At 38.3% G+C, this 19,942-nt stretch overlaps 1 protein-coding gene across 2 annotated transcripts in view; it reads left to right on the top strand.

The window, feature by feature from the left end:
- Positions 1-19,942, top strand: part of LOC128555127 (rap1 GTPase-GDP dissociation stimulator 1-like) — a 139,169-nt gene that overhangs the window by 29,521 nt on the left and 89,706 nt on the right. The window contains exon 4 of one of the 2 annotated variants that reach the window (XM_053536634.1): positions 2,443-2,571. In XM_053536634.1, the coding sequence (XP_053392609.1) occupies positions 2,443-2,571 (129 nt within the window). Of the gene's footprint in view, positions 1-2,442; positions 2,572-2,795; positions 2,820-19,942 lie in introns of those variants that run through there. The other variant, XM_053536635.1, reaches the window with a different exon arrangement.

Raw genomic sequence — 19,942 nt, 5'->3', positions numbered from 1 at the left:
GATCTAGGCCACTTTTTCAACTTGGTCATCATAAATCTTTGTCAGAATGTTTGTCTGTATAAACTCTAGATCAAGGTCCAAAGTGGGGTACCTGAGGTCAAAAACTATGTCACTAGGTCAAATCATTGAAAAACTTGGTTAATGATTTACCCAATTTACATAAAGCATGGATAGAATTGTCTATGTAATCTTGGCCAAATTAGATTCTAGGTAATCTGGGTTAAGAAATAGGTCAGATGAGTGATACAGGACCTTCAGGGCCCTCTTTGTTTGGCAATTATGTAAATTTTATTAAAGGACGGAACATTGGCAGTTACTTATAACTAACGTCTTGTTCAAGTAATGTCACTTTTGGTCCTAGTGGGCTCTTCAATTACTACGACATTGAGAGTTCAAATTTCATGGTGCCCAAGTATTTATTACTATACGATAGCAGTATACTTTGTTCTTAATGTAACAGTTTTATATACAATCTCTGTGGTTTTGTATTATACGCCCGTCTGAAATGGGAATGCCCTTGGCGGGCGGGAGGGCATTGCGGGTGGGCTGCGTCCACAAACTTTGTCCGGAACATTTCTTCTTCATGCATAGAGGGATTTTGATGTAATTTGGCACAAATGTTCACCATTATGAGACAGAGTGTCATGCGCAAGAACCAGGTCCCTAGGTCTAAGGTCAAGGTCACACTTGGAGATCAAAGGTTAAATTCAAGAATGACATTTTTCTTTATGCATGGAGTGATTTTGATGTAACTTGGCACAACTGTTTACCACCATGAGACAGAGTGTCATGCGCAAGAACCAGGTCCCTAGGTCTAAGGTCAAGTGTGACAAATCTGCAATTCAGGCAGCATCCATCACTTTTAACGATAGCCCTTGTTTTCGTATTTTTGAAGCTACTGTCATGATATTTGAATCATATGTGCAGTTCTGTAACAAAAACTTTTCATCTAACAAGCTCTCGATAGGCGTATTTTGTGACTGTGGCACCCTTGTTATGTCTCCCCACTCCCCCCTCTGGGGGAGACATATTGTTTTTGCCCTGTCCGTCCGTCACACTTCATTTCCGGTCAATAACTGGAGAACCATTTGACCCAGAACCTTAAGACTTCATAGGGTGGTAGGGCTTATTGAGTAGACGGCCACTATTGTTTTTGGGGTTACTCCATTGAAGGTCAAGGTCACAGGGGCCTGAACACGGAAAACCATTTCTGATCAGTAACTTGAGAACCACAAGACCCAAAATGTTGAAACTTCATCGGATGATTGGTCAAGCAGAGTAGATGACCCCTATTGATTTTGGGATCACTCTGTTAAAGGTCAAGGTCACAGAGGCCTGAACATAAAAACCATTTCCAATCAATAACTTGAGAACCACTTGACCTAGAACCTTCTAATTTCATAGGGTGATAGGATTTAAAGTGTATATGACCCTTATCATTCTGGGGGTCACTTGAGCTAAGGGCAAGGTCACAGGGGCTTGAACATAGGAAACGCTTTCCAATCAATAACTTGAGAACTACTTGACCCAGAATGTTGAAACTTCATAGGATGATTGGACATGCAGAGTAGATGACACCTATTGATTTTGGGGTCACTCTATTTAAGGTCAAGGTCACAGGGGTCTGAACATGGAAAACCATTTCCAGTCAGTAACTTGAGAACCATTTGACCAAGAATGTTGCAACTTCATAGAATTATTGGACATGCAGAGTAGATGACCCCTATATATATTTTGGGGTCACTCTATTAAAGGTCAAGGTCGCAGTGGACAGAACATGGAAATCCATTTCCGGTCAATAACTTGAGAAACATTTGACCTAGAACCTTCAGAGTTCATAGGGTGATAGGACCCTTATCATTTTCGGGGTCACTTGGGTTTGAACATAGAAAACGCTTTCCAATCAATAACTTGAGAACTATTTGACCCAGAATGTTGAAACTTGTTAAGATGGTAGATGACCCCTACTGATTTTGGGGTCACTTGATCAAAGGTCAAGGTCACAGGGGCCTGAACATGAAAAACCGTTTCCAATTCATAACTTGAGAACCACTAGGCCCAGAATGTTGGAACTTCACATGCCAAGTAGATGGTCCCTTTTGCAGCCAACCATCAGTGTCTGTTTGACTTCCACTCCTGTCCCCTATTGATTTGCCTATATGACTATGCATTGGGGGAGACATGCGCTTTCCTACAAACGCAACTTCTAGTTTATTCTGTCATCACAGAAACATTATGCTTGATTGGAACTAATAACCATGCAAGTAAAAGTCTTATGCTCTGTTGAGGTGGGTAGAAAATTGTGGCACTTTATCTGATAAAATGAAATAAATATGCCAGATTTTTTCTTTATTTGATATTGGAACAGCATGTTTTTCAACAAATAGAAAACAAACAGAACACTTCAAATTTAGATGATTTGTACACTTTTATACATTACAGAATCAGTGAGAGAACCTTGTGTGGAGAAGGGCTTTGTTCCTATATTTCTTAAAGTACTGGAAAGACAAGATAATATAGAGAGTATGATACAGGCATGCCGTGCCCTTGGAAACATGTGCTTTGACAATGGTAAGTGCTAGAGAGTGTGATACAAGTGTGCAGTGCCCTTGGAAACATGTGCTTTGACAATGGTAAGTGCTAGAGAGTGTGATGCAAGTGTGCAGTGCCCTTGGAAACATGTGCTTTGACAATGGTAAGTGCTAGAGAGTGTGATACAAGTGTGCAGTGCCCTTGGAAACATGTGCTTTGACAATGGTAAGTGCTAGAGAGTGTGATACAAGTGTGCAGTGCCCTTGGAAACATGTGCTTTGACAATGGTAAGTGCTAGAGAGTGTGATACAAGTGTGCAGTGCCCTTGGAAACATGTGCTTTGACAGGGAGTATGATACAGGTGTGCCATGCCCTTAGAAATATGTGCTTTGACAGAAAGTATGATACAAGCGTGCCGTGCCCTTGGAAACATGTGCTTTGACAGAGAGTATGATACAGGTGTCCATGCCCTTAGAAATATGTGCTTTGACAGAAAGTATGATACAAGTGTGCAGTGCCCTTGGAAACATGTGCTTTGACAGAGGGTATGATACAGGTATGCAGTGCCCTTGGAAACATGTGCTTTGACAGAGAGTATGATACAGGTGTGCCGTGCCCTTAGAAATATGTGCTTTGACAGAAAGTATGATACAAGTGTGCAGTGCCCTTGGAAACATGTGCTTTGAAAGAGAGTATGATACAGATGTGCAGTGCCCTTGGAAACATGTGCTTTGACAGAGAGTATGATAAAGGTGTGCAGTGCCCTTGGAAACATGTGCTTTGACAGAGAGTATGATACCGGTGTCCGTGCCCTTTGAAATATGTGCTTTGACAGAGAGTATAATACAGATGTGCCCTGCCCTTGAAAATATGTGCTTTGACAGGGCGTATGATACAGGTTTGCCGTGCCCTTGGAAATATGTGCTTTGACAGAGAGTATGATACAGGTGTGGTGCCCTTGGAAATATGTGCTTTGACAGAGAGTATGATGCAGGTGTGCCGTGCCCTAGGAAATATGTGCTTTGACAGGGATTATGATACAGGTGTCTGTGCCCTTGGAAATATGTGCTTTGACAGAGAGTATGATACAGGTGTCCGTGCCCTTGGAAATATGTGCTTTGGCAGAGAGTATGATACAGGTGTCTATGCCCTTGGAAATATGTGCTTTGACAGGGCGTATGATACAGGTGTGCCGTGCCCTTGAAAATATGTGCTTTGACAGAGAGTATGATACAGATGTGCCGTGCCCTTGGAAATATGTGCTTTGACAGAGAGTATGATACAGGTGTGCCGTGCCCTTGGAAATATGTGCTTTGACAGGGCGTATGATACAGGTGTGCCGTGCCCTTGGTAATATGTGCTTTGACAGAGTGTATGATACAGGTGTGCCGTGCCCTTGGAAATATGTGCTTTGACAGGGAGTATGATACAGGTGTGCCGTGCCCTTGGAAATATGTGCTTTGACAGAGAGTATGATTCATACATTCCATGCCCTCTGTGACATTGAAGCTGAAAACAGTTTCAGATCAATAACTGGAGAGTGCTTAGGCTTACAGAGGTCAAACTTTTTAGGATAAATATCTCACTAGATAATTGTTGTTGTATGTGTGTGTGGGAGGGTGGGGCGATGGGAGGTTATTAGGTCATGGTCCCAAATTTCATAGAATCGGCGGTCTGCAGTTGACCCAGTTTTAGAGGTCAGTTGCTTAAGGTCAAGTTGACAGGGACATTGAGACATGTTTTTTTTTATCAATTGCTGGAGAATGCTTGAGCCTAAACATCGTAGCTACATTCTCCTACTGTTTCTGGGTCTTTAGGTTAAAGGTAAATGCCGCAGCATACTTGAGATAGAAAATTACCCACCAGGCCATTGTTAGAAGCATTTGTTTTTTGTACCCCCCGACAACAAAGTTGTAAGGGGGGTATACTGGTTTCAGGTTGTCTGTCTGTCTGTCCGTCTGTCTGTCTGGCCGTCTGTCCGTAGACGCAATCTTGTGCGCACCATCTCTCCTTATCCCCTTGACAGAATTTAATGAAACTTCACACAAGTGATCAGTACCAACAGTAGTTGTGCATGGGGCATGTTAGGTTCTTTTAGAAAAAAAAATTGCAGAGTTATGGGACTTTGTTTTTTTGTTACTATACTATATACATAGACACAATCTTGTGCGCACCATCTCTCCTCATCCCCTTGACACAATTTAATGAAACTTCACACAAGTGATCAGTAACAACAATAGTTGTGCATGGGGCATGTTAGGTTCTTTCAGAAAAAAAATTTGCAGAGTTATGGGACTTTGTTTTTTTGTTACTATACTATATACATACAGACACAATCTTGTGCGCACCATCTCTCCTCATCCCCTTGACACAATTTAATGAAACTTCACACAAGTGATCAGTACCAACCCTAGTTGTGCATGGGGCATGTTAGGTTCTTTCAGCGACAAAAATTGCAGAGTTATGGGACTTTGTTTCTTGTTAACATACTATATACATACAGTCTGCATATGCAATCTTGTGCGTGCCTAATCTACCAAACCCTTACACACAATTTAATGAAACTTCACACAAGTGATCAGTACCAACCCTAGTTGTGCATGGTGCATGTTACATTCTTTTAGATAAATATTCTGCATAGTTATGGGACTTTGTTTTTTGTTACTATACTGTATACATACAGTCTATATACATACAGTCCACATAATTATGCAATCTTGTGTGCGTCAAATTGCAATGTACTGTGTCAGTGCATGCGGGGGGTACACTCATCACCTTTAGTGATAGCTCTAGTTACAAACAGCTCTTGTTATGATATTTCTCATACAAGTGTCTGATTTTCTTGTGCAAATATCAATGTCTCCAAAATTTTCAGTTTTGAGGTGCCTTTCCCACATCACTTTCTGCTACTTGTATTTCTGTAATAGATTGGAATTTGATGATTTGTCTTGATAAGTAGTCAGTAATCCCAGGTCCTCATGTATGTTGCTAGTCATAATGTCAGTTTTGCCTTAGTTAGAATAAGAAATTGTTACTAACATTTTTTTAGTTACCTGAGCATGAAGTGCTAAGGTTAAGCTATTTTCTTCAGAAGATATCTCCTCTAAAACTAATGGTCAAAACTGCTCCAAACATGATCAATAGTGTCCTGGCATGGTCTTCTATCAAGTTTGTTCAAATGTTTCAGTTTGGTCTCTTTTAGGGGCTGCCAGAGCTAATGTAGAAATACCTTTAAACAACTTCTTCTCGTGAACCGCTGGATCCAGATAACCAGTATAAAAAAAAAAACCAAAAGACCCTTAGCCTGCTCCAAAGGTCTGGTGTATTTTTTCCACCCAGTTTTAGAAACCTAAGAAGTATATAGTGTTTGAACTGTTTGTCCTCTATCAAACTAATTTATGTAAATCAGCTTCTACTACCTCTGGAACTTCCTTATTATGGTCCTTTTCCTCTTTAGCCTGTTTAAGGTAGTTCTGCACGTTCAGATCAAATTTTTTAGAATTTTATTAAATCCTGATTTTTTCAGTCTTCAGAATATTCTTAAAAACTTCAGCAACTAAAAAAGAAATTTTTAGCCTCACTTTTCTTTGAAGGAAACGTGCTCATCTCTAAGCAACTGAGCATCAAACAGATATGCGGGAGTTTTGTTCTAATCATGAAACTGATAACCAAGAGTTGTTTTTATAAGAAAATTAAATGTTTAGAGCCGAGTTTAATGCAAAAGTGAAACTGAAAGTAGATCTAGACATTTTAATGATCAGTGTTACATGTTTTAGATCTACATGATCTGTATTTCGGGATTATATTCAAGTTGATTTTGTTTAAGCGGCATTTTAAAAGAAATAATAAAGTGTAATTAAAGTTGTTTAAAAAGAAAATTGTTATTGTTTACATTATAAATGTTATAGAGACAAGAAAGATAACTCATGCACAACCGCAAGTAGTAGACACATGTAGATAGTTCTTTTATATAAAATGATGACGTACTTTGTACATAAGCCTCTGTGACGCAATCGGTATGCACGACGGTTGAAAGGAAATTTTATGCCTGGTGTTAGTGGTATGCGAGATCGATTCCCGACAAATCCTGTTAACTTTTTTTCTGTCAAAAACGACAGAAACTGAGAAAGTACTATTCTTTGATGGTGAGTTGCAAACCATATTTAGATTTTATATTTTTAGCCGCGAGTTAAAATATTTTAAACCATTTAACCGCGTTATTTCTATAATTAGTCAATTATTCTTTTACTGTAGATCTATGTCTGTGATAAAGTTATAAACATGTGTTTTTATACTTCTTTTTTAAGATGTATGAAAAATAGTAAGTCAACAACTCAGAATTGTTTCATCAATTTTAAAATACTCCATTTCATCGCCAATACGAAGTTTCATAAATAAATGTATGTTAAGTCAATTAATGTCACTGAGATGTCATTTCCGGTGTGAAATATTTTATTTTATGAATAAAAGATAAAATCCCTATATAAACATTTTTAAAACACAATAGCTAAGCTATATTTGTGTTTAAAGAATATCTAAAATATCGAAAGACGCGTCATCTTATTATTGTTTTTAATAATTTATTGTAGGTTGATTGTGATTTGTTTTGTTTTGCGTTTTAACGCTGTTTTTCAACAGTAACGGGTTCATGGATTCCGTACCAGTAAAAACCTGTTCTCCGCATGTAGTTGTCAACTTCCCCACATGATTATGAGATGGAGGACGAATGATTATAGTCACTATACCCCCTATCAAATCATCACGGAGAAGAAAAGCCTCGTTCGGGGATAGCACTCGCGAACCTGTGATCCGCAAATCTGCGGTGTCCTTATTTAGCTTGTGAAGCAAATTCTACAACTTATATAAATCAATTTCGACATTTCATTCCTGATGAATCCATCATCAGGGTAGGAGCAGAGAAACCAGTTTCCCTTTTAATGATAAGCATCCAGGCAAGAGAGTACTGGTAATATTTCTCACGTCTTTGGTATGACGGGGCCGGAGATCAAACCCAATACCACCCCCACCCCCCGTAGTCGAAGCGGGCCCGGACTAGCTAGGCTCTCTGCACTGTTAATGAATACGCTTTTGAAATGAAGGCACATATACAGGTGTTGTGTTTTTTTTTCTCTTTCTTTTCTAGAATAACAGTTATGATTTTTAAAAAACCGAGGAATGTATATACATGTAGTTAAGGTATCACAGAGGGGGACATGGATGTTTTTGTCATACTAAAACGTGCGCACGTATTAGTTACTTCGTGCGCACGTAATAGTATCAAACATCTGCACACGTATTAGTGTAAAAATACTTCTGCGCACATATCACTCGGCATGATGGAAAGCTTACTATAGAGATCAATTATTAGCTTATAGATGGGCACGTGCGCAGATGTTTCTAGACTAACACGTGCGTACTGAGCAACTTTGCCGGTTCTTTATCACTGCAGCCGTTTCGTCTCGAATCTGTCTGTCTTTCTATTCGAGGAAAGGAAAAGCGGTAATCCAGAGGAAAGCCGGGTCATCTGCTTCTCATTGTGCAGCCATGGCCTATTGTTATTTTGTAAACAAATTATACCTACCGCTCTAATGAATTCAGTGTTCAATACAGTTAGAATAATATAAAATGTCTTCATGCGCGCATACAAATGTTACTTCTTTGGTATATCCCAGGTCGTCTTTAAAACTGATTTTAATATAAACGCAATATATAATATAAATGCAACAATTGTAATTGGAATATAACATAATGGAGTAAAATCAAATAGTTCTCTTTCATCTATAATCCAAATCTTTTGCAGGAAATCGGAAGCATTTTACGTTACATACATAAGGGCATTTTGGCGGGAAACTGCACGTGCCTTTCATGTCACTCCTTCCTGATGATCTTACATTACGCTAATGTATATTTCGTGCTTCTCATATCGATATTATAGTTTCGTGTCAAAGGAAACGTTTTTGATTTAATCCAAGAAATTAAATTGAATAAACTACTTAGATATGCTTCCATAGTTGTAATACCGATCTAACTCGGTTCCGGCGACGTTTCTGCGGGTACGTGTTTTAATTATGTGGTAAGGATTTAATAATATTATGCAACTCGTATATTATTTATTCAAGTAAAATGAACACTCGTTTTTTCAACTTACTTGATGAAAATACTTCATTACATATGTAAAAAAAAAATAACCGAAAATATGAAAAATGGAAACTTGTAAGACAAAGTCCTGCCTCCTGATTTATTCGACGGAGGTTTTGTTTTATACGAATGTCACACAAGAAGAACATTCCGTATACGAAACAAAAAAAACACTAAATATGTAAGGAGATATAGAAGCAAATATGTGTTTTAAAAGTTAATATTTCATCAAGTATGTGAAACAACTCGCTAAATTACTACAAATCCAAAAAATGCAAAACTGTTCCTATGTTGCTATGGTAACGCATATGAAATGAAAGTTTTGGATTTTAGTTTTAGAAATGTTCTTGATACGAAATAAAACGAAACAGACATAATAGTTAGAGAATAAGCCTTAGTAGATGTATAAAAATAAAAAAAAATCTTATTTCTTATAAGAGTTTTCGGTCATCCTTACATGAAAGAGTTATCTCCCTTGTTTTCCTTGTTTTTGCACGATCATTCTGTCTAAGAATACAAAATGAAAATTCGTTTCAAGAAGTTGGATCACTGAGTATTGTGACGACATACAATTTTTAGTGGGGGCCTCCGTGGCCGAGTGGTTAGAGTCGTTGACTTCAAACCATTTGCCCCTCATCGATGTGGGTTCGAAACCTCATTTGGGGCGTAGAATTCTTCACGTGAGGAAGCCATCCAGCTGGCTTACGGAAGGTCGGTGGTTCTACCCAGGTGCCCGCTCTTGATGAAATAGTGCACGGAGGGGCACCTGGGGTCTTCCTCCACCATTAAAGCTGGAAAGTCGCCATATGACCTAAAATTGTGTCGGTGCGACGTTAAACCCAACAAAAAAAAACAAAAAAAAAAAACAATTTTTAGTGTTCAGCAATATAAACTAAAATATATTGCAAAATAGTTTTCTATACCCCCATTCTAAATGATCAAATATCTTTCCAGCGTAAGTCTTAGATAGATGTAATAATCAATTTTTTGGGGTCATTACCGACGTCTGGTCATTATATCTTGGTGGATTTTGAAAAATATAGTTAATTACCAATGGAATGATGTTGTTTTACATGCATATTTAGTGGGGGCCATTTTTGGTCCTTATCATATCCCGTCCTTTACTCACAGCTTGCCATTAATTCAGAAAATGATTTTCATTTCCTTACACCAATCCAGGCTTTATTCTACATTATCCAGATAAATGAAATCACTTCAGTTTATCAAACGTGCAGAACTACCTTAAGCTCAGGGGAGCGATCTAGGGTCATCATGGCCCTCCTTTTTATGTCTTTTGCTTGTCATTTTAGTTGTTATATTCTCTAGGAACTTTGTCAGTTTTAACTGGTTTTCCCTATTGTAGACTAAATGATTGCTCATGTTTCAGTCAATTCTATAGTTTCATCTTAACCCTTCCCATCACTCCTAAATTGGTAAACATTCTCTGGAACTCTTTAACAAGACATTCTTATCAATTATGTGATGGTAATGCCATGTAATGCAATAAACATTCTTGACAAATCATTACAAAGAGTGGTAGTTGGTGAGATTAAGCTTGCACTATTATTTGATTGGATTTTATTTTGAGTAGTCAGTATTGTGATATTGATTGCTATGGGGAAAGAACAGCTCTCCAAGCTTCTTAACAATAAATCAGTACAGACAGGGGGACAAGCTCTATGCTTGCTTATTTTTTATACTCTGTCATTTAGTTTTAATTTTTCTGTAGTTGAAAAATAATTAATGATGGATTCTTTTGCAAAAACGTGTTGTCAGATTCTGGGAGGGATTTTGACTAGCTGCCCACTCCTTCTTGTGGAGGTGTCTCGAGAATTTGCTCAGGGCATTATGTGTTACAGTTTGATAAAACCAGAGCTCTTAAAACAATTCAGTAGAATGTTTGGAAAAAAAGCAGTATGAACTGTTTAAATGTCTGATACTGGGCATGACTGTGTTCTTGCCTGGCATTTAGTTAGTCCACAGGGAGCTGTAGTTTGATTAATTGATGGAAGAAACGTCTTATAGTCTGACTTTCTACAATCTGTTCTCCAATTATCGGAATATATATTTCCTCTTTCATTGGCCATGCATTGTTTATTTCTGTTTCTCACGGATGAAAATTGACCAGCAGTAGGTACTCTTGACATCATTGTTGTTATTAGTCCCCTACTGGTTGAAAACCAGTTTCGGGGACTATAGGAATGCGCTTTTCCGTCATTCCGTCATTCCGTCCGCAATTTCGTGTCCGGTCCATAACTCTTTTATCCATGAAGGGATTTTATTATTACTTGGCACAAATGTTCCCCATGATGAGACGACGTGTCATGTGCAAAACCCGGACCCCTAGCTTAAAGGTCAAGGTCACAATTGGAGGTCAAAGGTCAACAGGGCTTTTTTCCTGTCCGGTCCATAACTCTCCCATCCATGAAGGGATTTTAATATCACTTGGCACAATTGTACCTCATAATAAGACAATGTGTCTTGCACAACTTTCAGACCACTAGCTCAAAGGTCAAGGTCACACTTAGTAGTCAAATGTTAACATGGCATGAACAGGGTCTGTTTCGTGTCCGGTCCATAACTCTTTCATCCATGAAGGGATTTTAATATTACTTGACACAAATGTTCCCCATGATGTGACGACGTGTCATGCGCAAAACCTGCACCCCTAACTCAAAAGTCAAGGTCACAATTGGAGGTCAAAGGTCAACAGGGCTTTTTTCCTGTCCGGTCCATAACTCTCTCATCCATGAAGGGATTTTAATATCAATTGACAAAATTGTATGTCATAATAAGACGATTTGTCATGCACAACTTTCAGACCCCTAGCTCATAGGTCAAGGTCACACTTAATAGTCAAATGTTAACATGGCATGAACAGGGTCTGTTTCATGTCCGGTCCATAACTCTGTCATTCATTAAGGGATTTCAATATTACTTGGCACAGATGTTCTCCATGATGAGACAACGTGTCATGCGCAAATCCCGGAGCCCTTGCTCAAAGGTCAAGGTCATACTTAGAGGTCAAAGGTCTAATTCAAGAAGGACTTTGTCTGGAGCATTTCTTCTTTATGCATGGAGGGATTTTAATGTAACTTGGCACAAATGTTCACCACCATAAGACAAATTGTCTTGCGCCAGAACCAGGTCGCTAGGTCTAAGGTCAAGGTCATACTTAGAGGTCAAAGGTCAAATTCAAGAATGACTTTGTCCTGAGCATTTCTTCTTCATGCATGGAGAGATTTTGATGTAACTTGGCACAAATGTTCACCACCATGAGGCACACTTTTTATACGCCCGTTTGAAAAACGGGACGTATTATGGGAATGCCCCTGGCGGGCGGGCGGGCGGGCGGGCGGGCGGCGTCCACAGACCTTGTCCGGAGCATATCTTCTACATGCATGAAGGGATTTTGATGAAACTTGGCACAGTTGTTCACCATCATGAGACGGAGTGTCATGCGCAAGAACCAGGTCCCTAGGTCTAAGGTCAAGGTCACACTTAGAGGTCAAAGGTCAAATTCAAGAATGACTTTGTCCGGAGCATATCTTCTTCATGCATAGAGGGATTTTGATGAAAGTTGGCACAATTGTTCATCATCATGAGAAGGAGTGTCATGCGCAAGAACCAGGTCCCTAGGTCTAAGGTCAAGGTCACACTTAGAGGTCAAAGGATACAAGAATGAAAACTTTGTCCGGAGCATGTCTTCTTCATGCATTGAGGAATTTTTATATAACTTGGCACAAATGTTCACCACCATGAGGCGGAGTGTCATGCGCAAGAACCAGGTCTCTAGGTCTAAGGTCAAGGTCAAACTTAGAGGTCAAAGGATACAAGAATGAAAACCTTGTCCGGAGCATGTCTTCTTCATGCATAGAGGGATTTTGATATAACTTGGCACAAATGTTCACCACCACGAGACGTAGTGTCATGCGCAAGAACCAGGTCCCTAGGTCTAAGGTCAAGGTCACACTTAGAGGCCAAAGGTCAGATACAAGAATGACTTTGTCCGAAGCATGTCTTCTTCATGCATTGAGGGATTTTGATGTAACTTGACACAATTATACACCATCATGAGACGAAGTGTCATGCGCAGTTCCCTTCTTTCGAATTACTTCCCTTTGTTGTTACTATAAATAGCTTATATTGTAACTTTTTCATTACTAGTCATAGGGAAAAATCGAGACCACTTTTCTGTAGTACAATATGCATGCTACATCCAATTTTGAGGTGTATCTTGACCAGTCTCTACCTGGTAAAGATTTTTGTGAGGACTTACAATTTTTTTTTTTTTTTTTTTTTTTTTTTTTTTTTTTTTTTTAAGATAAACTTCCCTTAGTTGTTACTATAAATAACTTATATTGTAACTTTTTTATAATTGACCGTAGGGAAAAACCAAGACCACTTTTCTGTGGTACAACATAGATGTTACTTTCCAATTTTAGGTGTATTTTAAGGTATCTCTACCTGGTAAGGAGTTTTTTTGTGGACTTAGAAAAACAAAACACTTAGTTATTACTAAACAACCACAAAGTTAAAATTCCATTTGCAAATACAGGTGCTAGAGTAAAGAAATTTGCTGTGACGGGCGTATATTGTGACATTCTTGCACTCTTGTTTAGAATTACGTCCCTTTGTTGTTACTATAAATAGATTACATTGTAACTTTTTTATTACTGCATGTTGCATCCAATATTTAGGTGTATTTTGATCTATCTCTACCTGGTAAAGATTTTCTTGTGGACTTACATTTTATAGATTTTTTTTTTTTTTTTTAGGATTAATTTCACTTTGTTGTTACTATAAATAACTTTTATGATAACTTTTTGTATAATCGGCCAAAAAAATTCCAAATGAAAACAACTGTACGTTTTTATTTATGCAAATTTTAATCCAAGTGCTTTGTTATATTATATTGTATATATAGTACAATATTGTTTATACATCATTGATAAATATCAGTTCATTATGTTATACTGCAGTAGAGAAAATTAGGTGCCTTCCAGTAGGGGACTTTGTATTGCATGGCAATACTTCATTCACTTGTTTCTCATGCTATTAAATATGAAATAAGCATTACTTATACAGACCTGTATCTAAAAGGATGTCTCTCTCTGTTCTGGGGGCTTTGTATCACTCTGTCCCTCTGGTCAGATCGCTCTGTGTCTGTACTAGTAGACGATAAATGTGGCTGCGTTTGTGCTATGTAAAGCGCCTTTGAATCATGAAAAGGGCGCAATATAAATCTGGTATAATATATAACCATAAGATAGAAACTCCAGCATTTTTAGCTCGACTATTCAAAGAGTAAGTAGAGCTATCCTACTCATCACGGCATCAGCGTCACACCAAGGTTAAGTTTTTTGTACCTGTCCACATTTTGACAAAGTCTTTTGAGATAAAGCTTTGAAACATTCAACACTTGTGTACCATCACCATGTGCAGTTTTAGGCAAGAATTCATAACTCCATCAAGGTTTTGGCTGAATTATGGCCCCTTTTAATGTACAAATCTTGGTTAAGTTTTTCGTACCAGTTCACATTTTGTGTAAAGTGTTTGACATATGGCTTTGAAACTTTTATCACTTGTTTATTATAACAGTCTCTATCTGTAGGCAAGAGTATATAACTCTGACAACTATTTTGGCTGAATTATGTCCCTTTTTTAACTTGGAAATTGGTACAATTTTTGTACAAGTCCATGTTTTGTCAATACTATTTGACATGTGGCTTTGAAACTGAATAATTGTTTATCATCATGATTTCCATCTGTAAGGGTCATAACTCTGTCAACTATTTCGGCTGAATTATGGCCCTTTTTGGACATGGAAATCAGTTAAGTTTTTCATACCAGTCCATATTTTGCCTAACCTGTTTGCCTTATGTTTTTGAAACTTTGACCACTTGTTCACCATTATAGTCTACATATGTAGGCAAGACTACATAACTAGGACAAGGACTTTGGCTCAGTTATGGCCCTTTTTTTGACAAAGAAGTTAGTTAAGTTTCGCATACCATTCCATATTTTGTCTAAACTGTTTGATATACGGCTTTAAAACTTTGAACACTTGCTTACCATCATGGTCACACATTGCCATATAGTGCAATACTTATCCAAATCCACAAATGCAGGTACATTGTTTGTCTTATCTATTTTTGTCTGAAAATCTCTGGTAATATTTTGACCCCATACTTCCATCAATTCTTCAAATAGTAGCACGCTGTCAGCAGACATCTCTTATGAAGTTTACTTTCACAATTAATTAGTGATGGGCCGACAATCGGCGACAATCGAATAATCGTCGGTGTTGCATTCATGAACGCGATCGCCGACTTCACTTTTCCCTGACCGATTAATTACTTGGCACCCCAAAACGGATAATTTAGTTGTTTCTTACCTTTTTATGCCCCCGAAGGGAGGCATATAGTTTTTGAACCGTCTGTCGGTCTGTCAGTCTGTCGGTCTGTCAGTCTGTCCGCAATTTTCGTGTCCGGTCCATATCTTTGTCATCGATGGATGGATTTTCAAATAACTTGGCATGAATGTGTACCACAGTAAGACGACGTGTCGCGCGCAAGACCCAGGTCCGTAGCTCAAAGGTCAAGGTCACACTTAGACATTAAAGGATAGTGCATTGATGGGCGTGTCCGGTCCATATCTTTGTCATCGATGGATGGATTTTTAAATAACTTGGCATGAATGTGTACCACAGTAAGACGACGTGTCGCGCGCAAGACCCAGGTTCGTAGCTCAAAGGTCAAGGTCACACTTAGACATTAAAGGATAGTGCATTGATGGGCGTGTCCGGTCCATATCTTTGTCATCGATGGATGGATTTTCAAATAACTTGGCATGAATGTGTACCACAGTAAGACGACGTGTCGCGCGCAAGACCCAGGTCCGTAGCTCAAAGGTCAAGGTCACACTTAGACGTTAAAGGTCATTTTTCATGATAGTGCATTGATGGGCGTGTCTGGTCCATATCTTTGTCATTCATGCATGGATTTTAAAATAACTACGCATGAATGTGTGACACAGTAAGACGACGTGTCGCGCGTAAGACCCAGCTCCGTAGGTCAAAGGTCCTAAGCTCTATCATCGGCCATAACTATTTATTCAAAGTGCCATCGGGGGCATGTGTCATCCTATGGAGACAGCTCTTGTTCTTTCTGGTACTTACTGTTCTTTGGTGCAGTTACGCCAAGGGTAACTACTCTACGTAAAAATGGCTTCCTCCAAAGTCTCGAAAGAAATTGAGTTCATCTTTGATCACCCAGATTTTGGAAGATATATGGCTTTTACACAAAATTAAGCTGGGAAAAACATCAATCTAAACTCTTGACATTAGTATGGCAGTATGCATAGCATGCTGTTAGACTTACGCAAGCATATTAGCGAAAGTGTTTTAAATTTTTGATTTTGTGGGAAGGAAATCATTCCAGTCGTTATTAAAAATTAATAAATCGTTAATACTTTCTTCTGCTTCATATGATTTTAATTTGAAATCACAATATATCACTGGATAAGAGTCTCTGGTGAAATTGAGACCAGTACCTGATATGAAGTTTACTATCTTCACAAATATTTTACTTTTATGCTGTTAACTTACTTCTGTTTATGAAGGGATACAATAGAAATAGGATATTTGATGTCTGTGTGGTTCATTTCTTAAGTAGTGACATAAAACATACACTGTGAAGTGAACTTATAGATATGCAACTAGAGTAACCGATTATCCGATTATATCCGATTAATCGAATCGGTTGGCTTGTCCGATTATGCCGATTAATCGGTTGGCAAATCTAACCGATTTGCCCATCACTACAATTAATAATTGATAAATATGGCTGCTGAACACTTTAAACTTTCCAGAGACATGGAGCTACCAAAGACAAATTGTTTGTATTTTCCCAGCCAAAATGAGAAAATACCAGTTACAGTTGACGAATGCAAGACTCTTAGGTACTCTGCAATTTCAAAGACTTTTTTTACTTACCCTATTGTTTTTTGGGTCAGTAGGTCAAAGGTCACAGGGACCTGAACATTGAAAATAGTTTCCCCACAATAACTTGAGAACCACTTGATCCAGAAGCTTCAAACTTTATAGCACATTGAGTGGGCTTATGAAGTAGATGATGACCCATATTGTTTGGGGAGTAAGTAGGTCAAAGGTCAAGGTCATAGTGATCATGGTACTGATAATTGGACAACCCATCATGGGGGGGGGCATACATGTTTTACAAACAGCTCTTGTTTTTAGCTCACCTGTCACATAGTGACAAGGTGAGCTTTTGTGATCACCCTTCGTCCGGCGTCCGTCGTCAGTCTGTCCGTGCGTCAACAATTTCGTGTCTGCACGATAGTGGTTTCATTTATGATTTTACTTTAACCAAACTTGCACACAACTTGTATCACCATGAGATCTTGGTTCCTTTCTTGAACTGGCCAGATCCCATTATGGGTTCCAGAGTTATGGCCCCTGAAAGGGCCAAAATTAGCTATTTTGACCTTGTCTGCACAATAGCAGCTTCAGTTATGATTTGAATTTAATCAAACTTACACAAAACTTGTGTCACCATAAGATCTTGGTTCCTTTTTTTGAACCAACCAGATCACATTATGGGTTCCAGAGTTATGGCCCCTGAAAGGGCCAAAATTAGCTATTTTGACCTTGTCTGCACAATAGCAGCTTCATTTATGATTTGATTTTAACCAAACTTGCACACAACTTGTATCACCATAAGATCTTGATTCCTTTCTTGAACTGGCAAGATTCCTTTATGGGTTCCAGAGTTATGGCCCCTGAAAGGGCTAGAATTAGCTATTTTGACCTTGTCTGCACAATAGCAGCTTCATTTATGATTTGAATTTAATCAAACTTGCACAAAACTTGTGTCACCATAAGATCTCGGTTCCTTTCTTGAACCGGCCAGATCCCATAATGGGTTCCAGAGTTATGGCCCCTGAAATGGCCAAAATTAGCTATTTTGACCTTGTCTGCACAATAGCAGCTTCATTTATGATTTGATTTTAACCAAACTTGCACACAACTTGTATCACCACAAGATCTTGCTTACTTCCTTGAACTGGCCAGATTCCATCATGGGTTCCGGAGTTATGGCCTCTTAAAGGTCCAAAATTGGCTGTTTTGGCTTTTGCAGCCATATAGAGACTTCATTTATGGTTTTATTTGGTACAAACGTCCAAAATGTCTTCAGCAACAATAAATCTTGGATTCCATGACAAATCAGATGCAATCGTAGGTTCCAGAGTTATTTTATATCTGATTACCTCCCCTGATTGTAATCAAAATGGATTTATATCAGTAATTACTTATAGGACGTATTTGAAATTTCATTATTGTAATTAGTTGGAGTGAGACAATCAGAGTAGATAACTATGGACTGATTTTATGTCAAATTACCTCCCTTTATTTCAAATTAAAATGGGTATATCTCCGTAACTAATGAAGATACTGATCTGAAATTTCATTTATGTCAACAGATTTATTTGGCAGATCTTTCTTTTGTTCACTTACAATATATATTTTTTTTAATTACTTCCCTTTTTCGTTACTATAAATAGCTTATTTTTAGTAACTTTTTTATTATTGGCCGTAGGGAAAAACCGAGACCACTTTTCAGTGGTACAACATGGATGGTACCTCCAATTTTTAGGTGTATTTTGACATATCTATACCTTGTAAGAATTTTTTTTTTCTTTTTGTTTAAATTCTTCCCTTTGTTGTTCCTGTCCTTTGGATTTAGATATTTTTTCTGAGGACCTTCTTGTCCTCAAGTGCAATGATAACAGGTGAGCGATATAGGGCCATCATGGCCCTCTTGTTAAATGGTTCTGCTTGGCTGCCAAAGCTATGTATAGAAAAAACCTTTAAACAACTTTTCCTCATGCACCGCTTGATGGATCATCACCAAAACTTAGTCTGAAACATCTGTGTAAGATTCTCTCTCAATTTTTGTACCCCCCCAAATTTTTGTCTGTCCGTCCTAATTTGTGTCAAGTATTTGACCCAGAGTCATCAAACCTCACAGGATTGTTATTCATTTGGGGTTTTGTTAGAGATGTCACTCATTTAGACCAGAGTTATGGCCCTTGACTTAGTAAAAAAATATGCATGAAAAGGCATAAAAGTTGTGTCACACATACCGCAAAATGTATATGACATAGGGTCATGAAACATAGGAATATTATTCAGCATTTGAAGTTGTGCACATGGGATTTTGTTCTGGAGTTTTGTCAGTCAGACCAGAGTTGTCCCTTGATTGTCAAAAATATGCATAAATGGGATGTAAGTTTGTGTCACATGTATCTCAAAAAGTATTTGACATAGAGTCATAAAACAGTGGATTGTAATATAGCGTTTGAAGTTGCGCACCTGGTGTTCTGTTTAGGATTTCACTCAGCCAGATTGGAGTTATGGTCCTTGACTTAGTGAAAAATACATATAAAGTGCTTGTGTTGCATATATTTTAAAAATTTCACCTAGAGTCATGAAATCATGTAGGAATATTATTCAGCATGTTTTTTTTTCTTGTTTTTTTTACTTTACAAGACCAGAGTTATAGCCCTTGACTTAGTCAAAAAAAAAGTTTGTGCTTCATGTATGTCAAAATATACTTGACCTAGAGTCATAAAACAGTAGAGGATTGTTTTATAGCCTACGAAATTTTGCACTGGGTGTTCTCTTTGGGATTTTACTCAGCTAGGCCAGAGTTATGGTCCTTCACTAAGTGAAAATATACATAAAGTTCTTAAAAGTTTGTGTTGCAAACACCTTTAAAAATGTTTATCTTTTGAGTCATAAAACCATGTACAGTGACAGGAGTGGGGTGGGGTGGGGGGAGGGGGGGGGGGCACCTATGTCCTATGGACACACATCTAGTTTTCAAATGGTTCCACTTGATTGATTTTAGGGTCTGCAAGAGCTTAAGTTTGAAAAGCCTTGATTGATTTTAGGGTCTGCAAGAGCTTAAGTTTGAAAAGCCTTTAAACAACTTCTTCTCATGTGCTGCTTGATGGATGGTCACCAAGCTTGGTCTGAAGCATCCTTGTATGAACCTTGCTCATATTTTTCCAAATTATTCTGGTCACTTAGGGGCTGCCGCAGTAAAAAATGGAAAACCATTAAAGCAACTTTTAATGAACTGCTTATTGGATGTCCATCAAACTTGGTCAGAAGCAAGGTCTAGAGGTCACGGCACTCCTCTGGGGAGGGAATTTGGCCCATTTGGACCTCTTGTTTCCTTCCGAT

This window comes from Mercenaria mercenaria, chromosome 2 (assembly GCF_021730395.1).
Source record: "Mercenaria mercenaria strain notata chromosome 2, MADL_Memer_1, whole genome shotgun sequence".
In the NCBI taxonomy this organism is placed as follows: domain Eukaryota; kingdom Metazoa; phylum Mollusca; class Bivalvia; order Venerida; family Veneridae; genus Mercenaria; species Mercenaria mercenaria.
This window is presented reverse-complemented; position numbering and strand designations above follow the sequence as displayed.